Here is a 15098-nt window from a genome sequence, read left to right as displayed (position 1 = left end):
ACAAACAAAAAACAGTCAAACTAGAATCCCTGCCTCGTGGTCGTACGCCAGCCATTCAACCATACATCAAACTGAAGACTTTACAGGAATTAAACAAAAGGTATGTTGTCATAAATTGTGCACAAATGTCTTTTGTGAGGTCCCATGTTACGGCCTGGGGGAGAGTTTCGGACCAGGCGAGGAACACACAGGTGACAAAAGCGTCTTTGCATTGACTTTTTTTGTGAAGACTTGTGCAGAATAATTTGAGCAAGATGTTCCTTTTCTCAAATCAATCAAATCAAATAACTTGTTTCGGAGAATATTTAAGTAAGTAAAGTACTAGATAGTGTGAATCTTTCTTGCCTGAAACACATAAGACTCCAGTCATTTGTAATGCTGTTAGTTATTATAATGTACAAACTGTGGTATGCTAACATGTTAAAACTTGTCGAAAAGGACAAATCACATCCTCGTGTTTTACAGTGGGGCTCTAAATAAAACACATGATGTCCGAGGTTACAATGGGAATTGTGAAAGTCCAAGGTTTTCGGTCGAAATGCAGGAGCCTTCTGCAGCGTTCCCTCCCACCCTAGAAGAAGTTTTCAGACCAAACTGTAATCAGACACCTGACGTCATCTGCTTTCGAGATCTCTGCCATCTGAGTGAAACCAGATGTAATTCCCCTTCAGAGCGCAAAAAAAACAAAAAAAACAAACTCCTCCCCAGACCTGGAGCTCCCTGGAACTTCCTCAAAATCCAACCGATATAAACTTGCACACTGACCTACTTTCCACAGCAGAGCCAGAAGAAGTCGGACTCAGAAGGACGTCACCGGAATCTTTGCACTCAAGGTAACGTTTGTTGTGCTTTCAGTTTGGTGAATCCGTTCTCTCGGACAACAGTTGTGCAGTCCTGTGTGAGTTTCGCAGGATCAGAGAGGGCCGAGGAAATTTACGGGACGCCGCTGATTTCCCAGAAAGACCTTGAGTTCACGTCTTACCATTCTTTTCCTTTAAATTCAGGCCTTTTGACGAACTGATGATCATTTCTTTGTTAGCTGGGGGGGGGAGTCTTAGTAGGATGAGGATAAGAGAACGATCTTTGACCTAGTTGCACCTTAATAGAAGGACTTTTGGAAGTCAGGGCTGCAACCTTAACTGAGAGCTGCACGGAGCTCTGCACAGTTACTACTACTCACTACTCACATCAAGAAACCTGTGGGGAAAAAAAATGGTCGTGACTCGCTCACCGCACCGAGAGTTTCAGTAAAGTGCTGTGTCCTGCTCAAATCAGCCAAAGGTGAAGCCAAGGTTTGGTACAATCATGGTTTGTAAAGCTTATGAAAACGTTGTGTTTTCCTGCCTTTAGTTTAGTTGGCTGAGCTTACCTGGGCAGAGGCCGTCACTGGAAACCCAGCGGCTGCAGAGTAGAAACAGGCGGCAACAAAACTGTCAGGGAGGAGTTGACGAACGACAGAAGGTAGGAAAAGCGAAGGGAAGCAGCGAGAGAGAAATTCAGTGTGTTCAAGAAAAATACAACCCAGACATTTCTCCCTGACCGGTCGGAAACCACGCTCAGACCAGCAGTTGTTTGTGTTGAGCCGCTATATGAAGGGTTTCCCTTCCCCCCCCAAAAAAATCTGCTGTTTTAGGGTTTTCATGAAATACAAACTACATGAGAGAAGAGTGACGGCGACAGTAAATCATATTAATAGCATCGTTATGTGGCAAAATCATTTAGAGCTTATGAGAAAGGATGTGAATAATTTAATAAATGTTTTAAAACACATTTTTATGCCTCCCTGTCACGCTCGAGACCGGGCTTGGATTCCCCAACGGCAGTAAACAACAATTCTTCGGGAATTTCCCAGCTTGGGGATCAATAAAGTGCATCTATCCATCTATTGATGGAGCTGTATGAACAGACGATGAATGACAATACACAATATTGTCAATAAGTAACATCAAATTGTTCTTGCTCGGTGAAAAAATGTCCAATAAACCCTGAGGTCTTTGTGCGCCACTGTTCTTCCAGGATGTTGCGGTTTTTGTGCGCGTTGCTGCTGGCAGCCTCGGCTCTGAGCCACCTGGACGAAGCCTTCCTGGACGGCCAGTGGGAACAGTGGAAGGTCGAACACGGGAGAGAGTACAACGGCCTGGTCAGTGTCTACTTCCTGTCGTCTGAATGTACGCAGCACCTTTTGTGCCCTACGCGACAAATGGCTTGGTCCAAAGGCCGTGAGAAAAGGTGGAAATAGAGATGAAGATGTCCTAAAAGACGGTCACGTGTGTTGAGGGGTTCGGTAGCTGGCATGGACATTTATGTAGATTGTTTAAGCCTGACGTGAGAGGAGGAGGCGTCCGCAAGACACATGCGGAGCACAAGCTCAAACAGACTCATCGAGTCGTGACATCGAAATGAACTCGATTGGAATAATGAGTAGTTAGATGGTTTTTAGTTCCTGGAAAAATTTCTTGATTTTCTTAATCATTTTGGTTTTCTATTAGTGCCAAGCGCCATATTTTAGAACAAGAACACATCACTAGAATACAATCTGAAACCTCAATATTTCCACTTCTCACTTCTGTCTCTGCAGCTCTTGTTGGTTTCCTCATGTGACCGTCAAAGGCAACACAAGTGGCACACGTCAATAAAATCTGCGTCCCTTTTGTGGTGAAGCCTCACATTTCATCGCTCTGATCCAACAGAATGAGACAGAATAAATGGTCAAAATACATCAAACGCGAAGCAGAAGTTAATGTAACAGCAGGTGGAGTTTCATTCCAGCTCCACGATCTGTCGTGTACAGCAGTGGGTCCTGTTCAAACTTTTGTCTCCGAGCTTTGTTTGTTCCCTCTTCTCCGTTTGTGTTTGACTCACTGTCTGTCTGCGTCTGGTTGTGTTCCTGCTGCCGGCAGCCTGCTGGACTCCGCTGAGGGAACATTAAACAGAGCAGATGTTCCCCCCCGCAGGAGGGCAAAGTAACTTGACACCAACGCCGTGTGTCTTCGGTGTGTCTGTTCAATGACCAGTGTTGCATTCTCATCATATAGGTGGTGTCTGACTTTGGCAACAAGATTATTCAAATAGCTACAATATTCAGTTCATTTGACGGGCGAAAGAACCGACGAAATAGAAATGTTTTCGTCCACTGTCTATTTCATCACACAGTGAGTGCGTTTAGATGCAGTTTAACAGACAGGAGTCATCAAGGTACCTGCCCCTCCCCCACCCACAGGAAGCAATGGCGCCAAAAACAACAGCAACAACCCAATGACTTCGCCGCGGCAGGTACTAAGCTACTAAGGCGTAGAGAACGTACAGCGCTGAGCCGTCCATGTTCTCCTCTGCTTTTCCAAGTTGTTGTGATTTTGACATATGTCAACCCCCCCCCAAAAAAAGCCTTATTCCAACCAGTTGTACATTGGCAGAGCGCCACCTACTGCTAGCTACTCCTATTCATTAAGTTTGAGTGGATAATAGTCCATCATCAGCATATCAAATGCTTTTGTGGTTCTTATTTTTGGCAGCAACTGGAATGCATGAAATGTATTGTGTTTTTAGTGTAGGGCAGAGGCAAAGAGAGATTCTGCTGAAACATCATTTAGTGTTGAACTCCGCTACATACATAAAAATCAGTGCTGACCGATGCACAATGTGTCCACTGTCCCAAAGCAGTGACTCACTCAGAGTTGTCTTTACCCCCTGATGTTTCTGCAGCCTGATAATATACAATGAGGCGGTGTACTGGTTGCTCTACTTCCGTGTTTTGGCCCAAAGTGGAAACATGACAGATGGAGTCAGAGAACAGGACATGCACGCTGACAATTTACAGTATGCCACGCTTCTCAGTCTTAGCAAGTAATTCAGAAAAGTTGTGAAAAACCCGTGACTCATTAACCAAACTCTGTCCGTTTCCTTGTCTCTAAAATTACCATTCTTCTTGTTCTTCCTCTTCTTTTGTTTCGATGTAGTTCCTGGCTGTGAAAAAAGGAAACAGAGGTAGTTTAGCTGGTGTTAAACCAGCCAACCGCTAATTTACTTCCCGAGCATCTGCTGTCCCTTCACTCTTCGCCTGCGGCCACATGTCACCGCCTCCGCAGCTGGGTGCCCTGTGTGTGTGTGTGCGCGCGTGCGTGACGTAGACTCACGTGTGCAGTTTCCACCACAGAGCTGCGTGCGTCTGGGCTTGTGCGCGTGAATGTTGCTTTATATTTCATTCGTTCATTTCAACCTGTGTGCGTTCTCATGGTCGCTCTGTGTTGCTGTTGTTGTTGTTGTTGTTGTTGTTGTCGTCGGCAGCAGAGGAGACTCTACATCCATCTCACTGTGACATCACTGTAATAAAATCGGTCTCTCATTTGCATTTTCCATTACTGGTGAGGATATCAAGGTAGAAATAATGATCATAGTTATGAAAGTGGCTGTTAAAACCTTGAATATTAAGCATGGGTGTTAACTAACCAAGCACTTGACTGAATCTCAGTCCCATACCGTGTCTATAAGCAGCACTGACATCATATAAATGCATGAGATTAAAGCTGCTAATATAATAAAACAAATTCTAATGGCTTTGGACGGCCATGTTGCTGTTACTATACGAGCTGCACTTGGGAAAACTGTGAATATGCACTAGTTTAACTGGCCTAATTAATGAAATGGGGCAGTAACACAGCTTTCTTTTCTTTCTTTTCTTTTTTTTTTTGCTAATTAAAATGTAAATTTGCCCTATTTGTCCAGATTAATTTCTTTCCGCTGTCAGGTGTTAGTGCACGAGTTGAGGGAGGGAAGGGAAACTTTGAGGAAAATAATGAGACATGAAATAGGCGATGGGAGAATATTCGGATATGTTACAGCCTCGTTATGAAGCCGGAGTTCCGGCACTGTGACCCAGTAAAAAGGGGCTGGATCCTCAGTCGAGTTCACATTTCTAGACTTAAAAATGCTGGAGGTGTTTTACATGCTGAGAAAAAAAGAAATGCAGACTTTGCTCGTCCGAAAATGGAAGACCCATAATCCGTTGAAGGCCACTCGGTCGTCAAATGATGCCTTCAGGTGATCCTGTCAACTCGTAAACTGGGAATTAGCGTGAGATCTCTTAATAGTTCCCGGGTATTGTATTTCGGGTGGTCCAGGCTTCGCGAGCTCATCTCATTTGACATTTTGCCGCATTTGAAGGCAAAATTCGAATCCTCCTAAACAATGTTCGTCAGATGTCGAGGTGTGGAGGATCGTGTGCGGTTCTTTGTTTTTGCCTTGACACAAAGTGACGCCTGCACTGTTCTTGTTGTCAGGACGAGGAGGGGATCCGCAGGGCCATCTGGGAGAAGAACACGCTCATGATCGAAGCCCACAACCAGGAGGCGGCGCTGGGCATTCACTCCTACGAGATGGGGATGAACCACCTGGGAGACATGGTGAGTGCCGACACATCAGTAGCACCTGGACAGAACCTGGCACAGCCCACGCAGATCGCCAAGTGACTTCAAAAACAGGTCACGGCCTCCGTTCTCCTTGGTTTTTTATCCACGAGATCACTGGCTGATTAGCACAGGCCACTCAAGTGGAGAGATGACGAGGTGCCACGACGAGTGACTATAACGCCACTGTTCCCCTATTCACATGACTCACCAACGGTCGTTTTGATTATTTCGTTTTTTAATATTGTAAAATTGTTTGAATGATTCATCCTCATGGAATAGTGAAGAAAGACTAATATCATGTCGTCCGTCTTCCCTTCGACACTCAGCCAAAGAGATTCATTTTACTCCCATGTGTCATTCTTTTTTTAGTCTGGGGATATTTTCCAAATATCAGCGAAAGGTTTAGTAAACATAAGAAGCATCAGCAATAACCATCGTCTTTATATAAAAGTGGACGTATAATCACCGGGTCTGGAAAATGAAGCCAATCAAGTGCCTGAAGCCTGTATTTGTGTACTGACCAGCAGGGGGCGACTCTATGAGAAAACAACTCTACATCTCACTTGATTTATAACGTCAGATGTTCATTTTGTACATCATGGTTGCTTTAGAGTCAAAAATACCATAAAGCTCCATAGCATGGATACAGAGGGATTGACAGCTAGGACCGTCCAATCGGTGTATGGTTGCAGGACCCAACCCCCCCACTCCTATACGTCTGGTTCCAAAAAACCATGATGCCGCTGGTTCAAAATGTGAAATGTTAAACTTGAGGCTTCAAAACAGCAGCTCACAAACCAGTGGGTGACGTCACGTTGGGTTGCCAATATGTTAAAACGTGATGAATAAGTGAACTGCAACTAACGCTTATTTTCATAATCGTTTAATTTGTCAATTTTTTTTCTTGTCTAATCGATTAGTTGTTTTATCCATAAAATGTCATAAAATTGTGAAAAATTAAGATCGTGTTTCCCAAATCCCAAGATGATGTTTGGTTTTGTTCACACACCAAATATATTTAGTTTACTGTCATAGAGGAGCAAAGAAATCAGAAATTATTCATATTTAAGAAGCTGAAATCAGAGAATTTTGACTCCCCCCCATAACACTACAGGTTAATCGATAATTAAAATAGCTGGCAATTGATTTAGTAATCGATTACTAATCGATTAATCGATTAACTGTTGGAACTCTAAACATTATATGAACATAAGAGAAATATACAAATAGAAATAATACACACATACAACGTAAACAAGATTTAACATATCGACATTGCACAAATGTGTGGACTATTGATAGATTCATATGAGATCACAAAGAAAAGCATCCAATCCTCACTTCTGAGACGCTCGGACCAACATATGTTTGAGCTTTTTTTTTTGCTTAACATTGATTCAAATGATTGTTTAGTTTTGACAATAGTTGCAGATTGATTTTTTGTAGTTTTTTTGTCATTAGACAAATTGCTGCCGGTGTAGAAACTGTGCTGGGCCGCTCTCTGCTTTAGTCCCAATGTGCCGACAGAGCGTACGCGGAGATGTAAAGGCCGTGAGCAGAGTCTGCCAACTGCGTTCAGTAGGGGCCGTACTGTCTCACGTTATTTACGTGAGACTTAATGTGTTCCCTTTTCCACTCAGATGTTCCCACATCCTTAATGCATGTTGCAGCGCTGTGAGGAAAGACGAAATGGGTTCCGTTCTCCTAAATCAGCTGTCGTCCGTGATCCTTTACACAGAGACGCCGTAACAACCTGTATGTGAAAAAACATGGGAGGATAAGTGCAGCGCACCGGTGTCTGGGCTTATTTGTGAAGCGACGGGAACGCGTATACGCGTCCGGATTCCCGATGAGTGGCCGATTTTGCGTCCGTCCAAGAACAGGTGGCCCGGGGAAATGAAGGATGTGTTTCCATTTTCGTGTTCGGAAGCACTTAAGTGAAATGAACGAAATGAGCAGATGGCGTAGTTTTCTTCCATTAACAGCTTTCCTGCTCACAGACTGAGCTATAATTAAAGCACCGGGGAATTCTTATAATACTAAGAGTTATTTTAATTCTTCTTTGCTCTTCATTTCCCTCTTTTATCTAAAATTATGTCCTTTTTTTTCCCCCCTGTACGTGCACTTTCACGCCTTTCCCGGCGTCCCTGTTTGACATTTGTATTGTACTTCTCTTCGAGATAAACTAATCTTTTCATGAAATACATTTCATCCTCCGTCACCCTGCTGAATCAAATCCTCCCTCTCACTTATCTTCTTTTACTTGTTCTTGTCTGGAGTCTAAAAATAAACCCTCCCCGCCCTCCCTTCTCTTGTTCTTGCCCCAAAACATTTTTGTCTCACACAATTATTACAGAAAAGTTTCTGACTATCATTCGTCAGCACAATATAACCTTTGACCCTTGACCTCTGTTGCTCAGCGTCTAAAGGAGAGCCTCAGTGACATTCCTTTTTCTTTTTTTTTTGAAGTCACATTGTCTTTGTCTCTCCTCACGCAGACGTCCGAGGAAATGGTCGAGAAGATGACGGGCCTGCAGTTGCCGCTGAACCTGGAGCGCAGCTTCACCATGGCTCTGGACGACAAGGTGTCCAAAATCCCCAAATCCGTGGACTACCGCAAGAAAGGCATGGTGACTCCGGTCAAGAACCAGGTCAGACGACAACCACAGTCTTACTGTGTAGCCGCTGTGTGAAAACATCCTTGGAGTTTGAAAAGGAGAGTATAGTATAAACTGACAATGTTAAAAAAAAAAAGCTTTACATAAGCTTGTAGAGAGAGTTAGCAGCTGAAGCAGCATTTAGAATCTAAAGAGCCGGATGTTCTCCGTCAGCAGTTGGTGGAGACCAAAAACGGAGCTAAAATAGAGGGAATATGTTCCTCACATCCGCCAGGTCACCGGAAACATGTCGTTTCTCCATGAAGTTGAGATGATGTGTAAAATGTTACAGGGGGAAGAAATTAGAGCTGAAGAAATGTGAATCCAGCGGAACCTCATGAATGAGTAGATCCAGTGGGATTGAGCAGGCGTCGACGGGGGTCAGTCTATTTATTTCGCCGGGCAGAGAAGCGGAAGATACCGTTGAATCTCTTCGCAGAGATTTCGGTGCGTCGCACAATCTGCAATCTGCAATTTTCAGCACACGAGCCACGAGACGGCGTTCACGAATCGAGGTCATGTGATGAAGGCGTGTTCCGCCTCAGATACCACGGCAACCAGAGAAGTGGGGGCACTCTCATCGCCACGTCGCAGTGGCACTACGTGTTGTCCCCGGTAACTGAGGTCAAAGGCCATTTGTAGATAGTCGGAGTGAGTTTTTGCTTGTGATCACGTTTTGTTAAAGCTTTGCGGGAACATGGAGAGAAAGTTTCCACAGAAGTAAACACAAAAACCTTAGTGGTTTCAGCGGGAACATGGCTGTTAAGCTAAAAGACAAAGACAAGAAAAAAATCACGGAAGATTAAATAAGAAATATGTATTGTAGGTATAGGTTTTTATATACGGACATGAAAAAATATACAATTATCTGCTGGTTAATTGTGGAATATATTGACATACTAATGCAAAATTATGAAGATAATATTCTTTTATATGTTTTATCCTATTCGTCTCTTGAAATCTTCATGAATGTCACTGGATGAGAGCAGGAGTAAGTCCCGGTTCACTTTCTTTCTTTTTTTTATTCATTCATAAATTAAAACATTTATTATCCTCCAACATCTGCAGCAGCAGCTTGTGACCTGAATCAGATTGGGAGAATGCAGTGAAGGTTTTGTTTTGTAGCCTCGGAGAAGGAGGAGAACTGAGAAGGAAAAAGAGGATAAAAGCTTTCGGAGAAAAAACACCTGGAAACACCCTCCAGTGTTCGTCCCTGACTTCAGTCCACGAAATGGAAAAAAGAAAAACGGGTTTCAGTTAGGACTTCGATCGTGTCGCCTGCTGGAGGAAAGAACCTCTTCTCGCTGCCAATGGAAACAGAGGGGCGTGTTTGATTGAGCTGGATGTAATGAGTCAGTTCGAGCGGATCCCACAGCCGGGACTTATTCACGTGAGCAAGAGCTGAGCAGGACGGGAAGGACATGGACTGGAATGTGTTGTACACTGTGTTATTGTATAATAACACAGTTATTGTATAATAACACAGTGCACATACACTGTGTTATTAGAGCTGACGCTGAAACACTGATGAAATATTTGACTGTAAGTCTAGTTTTTTGTGTTTTGGCAAACATTGACGAAAAATACCTGTACAGGTTGAGTCCAAAATTATGCATTTATTACCAAAAAAAGACACAAAGAGAAAAACCAAAACCTTTCACAAAAGATTAGATGGTTTTAATCGTAGGCAGGAGTTACGTGGGATTTTTTTTTAATTTAAATTAAACTTTTATATAGTTTGTTGAAGCATTTCAGGGTAAATGGATTAAAAATAGCATCAGTAACAACAATCATTATTATACTAACAGTGTGAAATAACATTACATACACTATTTCACAAACAGGATTATTTCTGGAATCATTTCATTTCACGTTGTGCTCTTCAATATTATGTCTCAGTGTTGCAGTGCAATTAAATACAATAGTCTACTACTACTACGAGTACCAATAATAATAGATAATTGATCTTGTAAATATGATTATAGAGACTGTGTGGAGGACACCGTCTCCCTCTGGTGGTTGAAAATCCAACCTGCAGCTGCAAAGAGGATTTATTGAGTTGTACTCAGCTTCCTGTTGTTACAGTAATGAATTATTCAGCGACTTGCCTTCTCCCTGTGCAGACTAAACACCACTGGGTTGTGTCAACGATGTGATTACACATTTACTAAGTTTTCCATTGGAGCGACTCGGAGCAGCAGGATTTTTTCCCGGAGGAGGATCCTGCTCTTGAATTGGATTTTATTATTTTTATCTTTCAGCCAGATGTCAAACTAAATTATTCTTTTGAATATGGCTTCTCCAAAGTGGGCCTATAGCCTGCAATATTGTTTTTGTGCACAGTGTGTTGTTCGCCGACAGGGACACACAGGTTTACCTTATCACTGAACACACTTCGTGGCCATGTGGGAAAACTGTACTTTATACCCACACGTGCAATTCTGGCATCACTACGCTTCTTTAAACAGCCGCCACCAGATGTAGGAACCTGGCTGCAGGGATTTGCTCCCATGACAGAGGTCCGACACCAATGTTCATCTTCATGCCTCCCAGTATTTTCTGATTGAGACTAAAGAAAAAAGGACTAAAGAACGAAAGAATTTTTTTTTTTTTAATCTTATTTCAAAAGCCTGAGGAAGTCAAATTAAAATGTATTATTTTAAAAAAAACACAAAAGTGAATCTTCTTAAGAGGACTTCAGGTCCCACGTTGAGAACTAAAGAAGAAAATCTCAAATACATTTTTTTACTGTCTGTTTACTGTAGCACTAACTTTTCCTTTCTGGACTGAGACTGCAAACGATCTCTGCAGAAAAGTAAATACTGCAATGTAGGTGAAGAATATGATGAAAAAAACTTTTCCTACAAGCCTTTACAACACAAAGCAACCAACCCGACAACTTGTCAGAGTCTGCCCTCCAGTGGACACTGAGGAGACGATACAAACTGCTTCTTTCTATTTTTCATTTCATTCAACTTCTTGACTTTCCTTGAGGCAGTTGAGGTTTTCATGATTTCAGATGCTGTCCTGCCGTTTCCTTTAGGTTTATATTGATCAATGATTTAGATACATGCCATATGTGCATGTATTAATGCTCTTTATTTACATCTAACTCATCGGTCAGAACCGGGAGACACATATTTGTAGTTTTATACATTTCTGTATCTGTTTTCTTTGTATGGTCAATCTAAGCCAAACCTTACCGTGGGCTCCGTCCTTGCCTCCTGACAGGGCTCCTGCGGCTCCTGCTGGGCCTTCAGCTCAGCCGGGGCCCTCGAGGGCCAGATGGCCAAGACGACGGGTCAGCTGGTGGACCTCAGTCCTCAGAACCTGGTGGACTGTGTCACGGAGAACGACGGCTGTGGAGGAGGATACATGACCAACGCCTTCAAGTACGTGCAGGAGAACGGAGGCCTGGACTCTGAGGAGGCCTACCCGTACGCCGGAGAGGTAAGAAGGTCACGGTGTCACTCAAATATATATATATATATAATTCACAAAAAAATAGAATAGCAAATTCACCTTCCAAGGGGTCAATTTCTTGCCCAGAGAAACTTTTAGTCGTCTTAGACGGGAAGTGAACTTCAACACAAACTTTGATGTCTCCTGAACGCTCAACGTAAACTGGAGCCAAAGTATTTACATTTATTTAATGCTATGGTTAAAACCAAAGAGGCAGATGCTGAGGTACCCTGACTTCTGTACCCCACGGGTCACGCGCCGAAGGCAACGGACCGACACCTTTAAATGTCACGAATTCACGTGTTGCACCACGTTTGTTTAAATCCGTACAAAAAAATGGAAAGCATAAAAGGACAATATGTGGTTTTGCGTTGCCTTTTAAACAGAGCCATGGTTGGCTGCTCTCCCTGTTTCCAGCCTTTACGCTAAGCTAAGCTGAACGGCAGCGGCAGCTTTACCCAAAACTCATGTGAAGAACAGATCAAAATCATGACAGCTTCCAGAAAATCACTGCCAAAGAGCTGCGGACGCAGACTGAAACCAAAGTGGTCAGAGGTTTCTCACTCGGTCGTCACATGTGGCGCGGCCACGTCTCCGTGCACGACGCAGAAGAAAAGAAAACAGGTCAGACACAGTAGTTCCATTTTTGACTAAGATTTGACTGATAGGAGCAGAAACTCCACCACTGTCTCTCAAATCCAACAGTTTTGGTCAACTGTTGGTGCAATGAGGAAGTATAATACCCAGAGATACCCAGAGATAATCAATTTCTTTATGTGTCATTATTAATGTCAGACAAGACACAAATCCTCAAAATTGAGACCCCGGAACCATCAACCATTTGGTGTTCTTGCGCTTACAGAATTTCTGTTTTCAGCCGTCGTCTGATAGATTTTTCTTTGTCCTTTAGAAACTCGTGATTTCCTTCCTTCGGCAAAAAACTCCTAAGACATTCAGGTTCATAACTGTGCACGTGTAAGAAAAATGGGGGATTGAAAACATCGGCCTTTCCCGGCTTCAATGTGCTCGATCGTTGTCTGCTTTCCTTTCCGGTGAGAATAAAAGGAGCTAGAAAACGAATATTTTTTTCCTTTTGTTCTTGTCAGGACCAGTCGTGCCGCTACAATTCATCGGGCATGGCGGCGGAGTGCAAAGGCTACAAGGAAATCCCCGTGGGCGACGAGCACGCGCTGGCTGTCGCTCTGTTCAAAGTGGGTCCGGTGTCCGTTGGCATCGACGCCTCACAGGGAACCTTCCAGTTCTATCAGAGAGGTCGGTGAACCTTCTGTCCGTTGCTACGATTTGTATGATGTGAATAAAAAGAAGCCCCTGGTTTTGTACGAATTAACCCTTTAATACTGTTAATCGCCCTTTTGCTGAAGATTTCTGAACTTGATGAGCTTCGCTGTTTGCGACAAAGTTGTGTTATTGTGACATTGTCGTGCAGAGTTGAACCTGATTTTCAGAGTGTCACGTTTGGCTCGTTATAATGCAGGAAACAACCACAATAACAAACAATTCATATGAACCATTAGACATGACCCTTTTCTTATTTGTTGGTATTTCAGTATCAGTATCAGAAGGAGGATGTATATACCTCAATCAAATTTTTTTTTAAATATAGTGATGGCATGGTGATGGCATTCCTTCCATGTAATCATTAAGTAGTTCTTAATCTATGTAAGCTTCAGGTCATGTCTATTGTCCTGTAGGATGCAGAGAAACCGCAAAAAATTGCATTTTGGAACTTTGCACGCCGATTTCATTGTGACTTCCTCGCGACATCACATATCATGTGTGATCCTAGGATGGGGAGTCATTTTCAGACCAATGCAAGTTCATGTAAGATATTTAGATTGTCCAAATTATTTGTGTACAAATCATTTTGTTTCATTCCAAATTTTTTAGAGATATTTTGGAAAATTTGACGGCGTCTTTTGGGCCACATTTTTCGACCTCCACCTTTGAGCAATCAGCTCCAAAAGTTGACTTTGCCGAGTAATATTCCCACCTGTCCATGCGTTGCTGATTTATTTTGGACAGAAAACTGTTTCATCCACGGATTCCAGTATTTTTTGCTTTTCCTCATAATCTTGGCAGTGAAAAGAGCGTATTCTTCAAGAATGTCCTGCATGTCGGCTACGTTTCTGCTATCGCTACATAGCATTACTTAGGATTAATAGCTGATCCAGCAGAAACATTGTGAATTTAGCTTTAAACGTCATTCCTTTACTCAGCAAAATCTCCTGCAATGGAAAGCGTCACCAAACTTTGGACCGTGTTCTGCTTTCTGATTTGTGTAACTCGTGCGCTTGCCTCGATTACAGGACGTAGACCTTCGCGTTAGTCAGACAAGACCTACAGCTTGTAAATTCCGAACGCGGCGTCATGAGAAGTTTCGCCGACAAAGTTTATTCTAAATTTTCGATTGGATCAACAAGGCGCTCCGAGCTGACGGCCTCTCCCCCCCTCCTGTCGTGCGCTCAGGCATCTACTACGACCGCAACTGCAACAAGGACGACGTCAACCACGCCGTGCTGGCGGTCGGCTACGGAGTGAACCCCAAGGGCCGGAAGTTCTGGATCGTCAAGAACAGGTGGGACACGCCGGCCGGCCGTCGCGGCGCCGACGCGATGACAAGCTGGTGACACGAAAAATGCTGTTTTAACTCCTGGCCGAGGGCCCGACAGCTCTCACACGCACCTCTCCCTTTTTTCTCTTTCCATCTCTGTCCCCCGGCAGCTGGGGCGAGAGCTGGGGCAAGAATGGCTACATCCTGATGGCACGCAACCGCGACAACCTCTGCGGCATCGCCAACCTCGCCAGCTACCCCGTCGTGTGAGGCGGGACGAGCGTGGAGCTCAGAGGAAGACGACAAGGGGGGGGGGGGGGGCTTCGCTGAGACTACTAAACGTGAAAAGAGTTTCTTCCAAATCTCAGTAACCACCTCAAACATGATAAAAGATTCCGCCGACCTATTTTTCTAAATTCAAATTGGACTTTTACTTTCTTTCGGGATGAATCTCTTCCAGTGTGAAAAGGGGGTTCAGTGTTTTGCACCCAGAAATGTCGGAGGACGTCTGGTTATCTCGAGTTGTTCCAAGCACTTTGAAGCCCTGAAGTCTTTGCAGGTTTATCTCCACAGCGGCAGACCTCCGCTGGGTTGGGCCCCATGATGAAACACTTTCAATGTCAGTACCTCCAGGGACACGGCGCTAGTGACGCTAACCACAGTCCCGAGTTAAATCCACGGACCCGGCAGGCACAGCGACGTGTTCCAGTGTGTGGCTGGCTGCCTGTGATACGTTCAGTGTCTAAAGCTGAATTACAGTTCGTGAGAAAACTAACCAATTTTATGTTCGGTGTGACAGGAAACATTGCTGGGCAATGGGAGCTCCTTTCTTCTCCTGATTATTCTTTAACTTTTGTTGTTGTTCTGTTCGGCACTTTTCTGATGATTGAAACTGTAAACTGATGTTTTCTATGAATATTCTCTCGAATAAAGGTTTCATTTTGAATTTGAACGTGTCATTTTGGAAGTTCTATTGCCAAGCCAAGGACAAGGTGGGAAAGA

The 15098-nt window shown here is 43.6% G+C and overlaps 1 protein-coding gene across 1 annotated transcript; it reads left to right on the top strand.

The window, feature by feature from the left end:
* The first annotated feature begins 675 nt into the window (after positions 1 to 675).
* On the top strand, positions 676 to 15048 carry ctsk (cathepsin K). The gene is made up of 8 exons (XM_035608660.2): positions 676 to 833; positions 2017 to 2140; positions 5277 to 5399; positions 7904 to 8056; positions 11294 to 11512; positions 12631 to 12796; positions 14012 to 14120; positions 14267 to 15048. Exons 2-8 carry the CDS (start codon positions 2018 to 2020, stop codon positions 14364 to 14366), a joined length of 993 nt encoding a protein of 330 aa, XP_035464553.1. The 5' UTR covers positions 676 to 833; position 2017; the 3' UTR covers positions 14367 to 15048.
* The last annotated feature ends 50 nt before the right edge of the window (positions 15049 to 15098 follow it).

The sequence above is a fragment of the Scophthalmus maximus genome, chromosome 10 (assembly GCF_022379125.1).
Source record: "Scophthalmus maximus strain ysfricsl-2021 chromosome 10, ASM2237912v1, whole genome shotgun sequence".
NCBI classification, from domain to species: Eukaryota; Metazoa; Chordata; class Actinopteri; order Pleuronectiformes; family Scophthalmidae; genus Scophthalmus; species Scophthalmus maximus.
The sequence above is the reverse complement of the archived record's forward strand: the minus strand, read 5'-3'. Positions and strand labels throughout refer to the sequence as shown.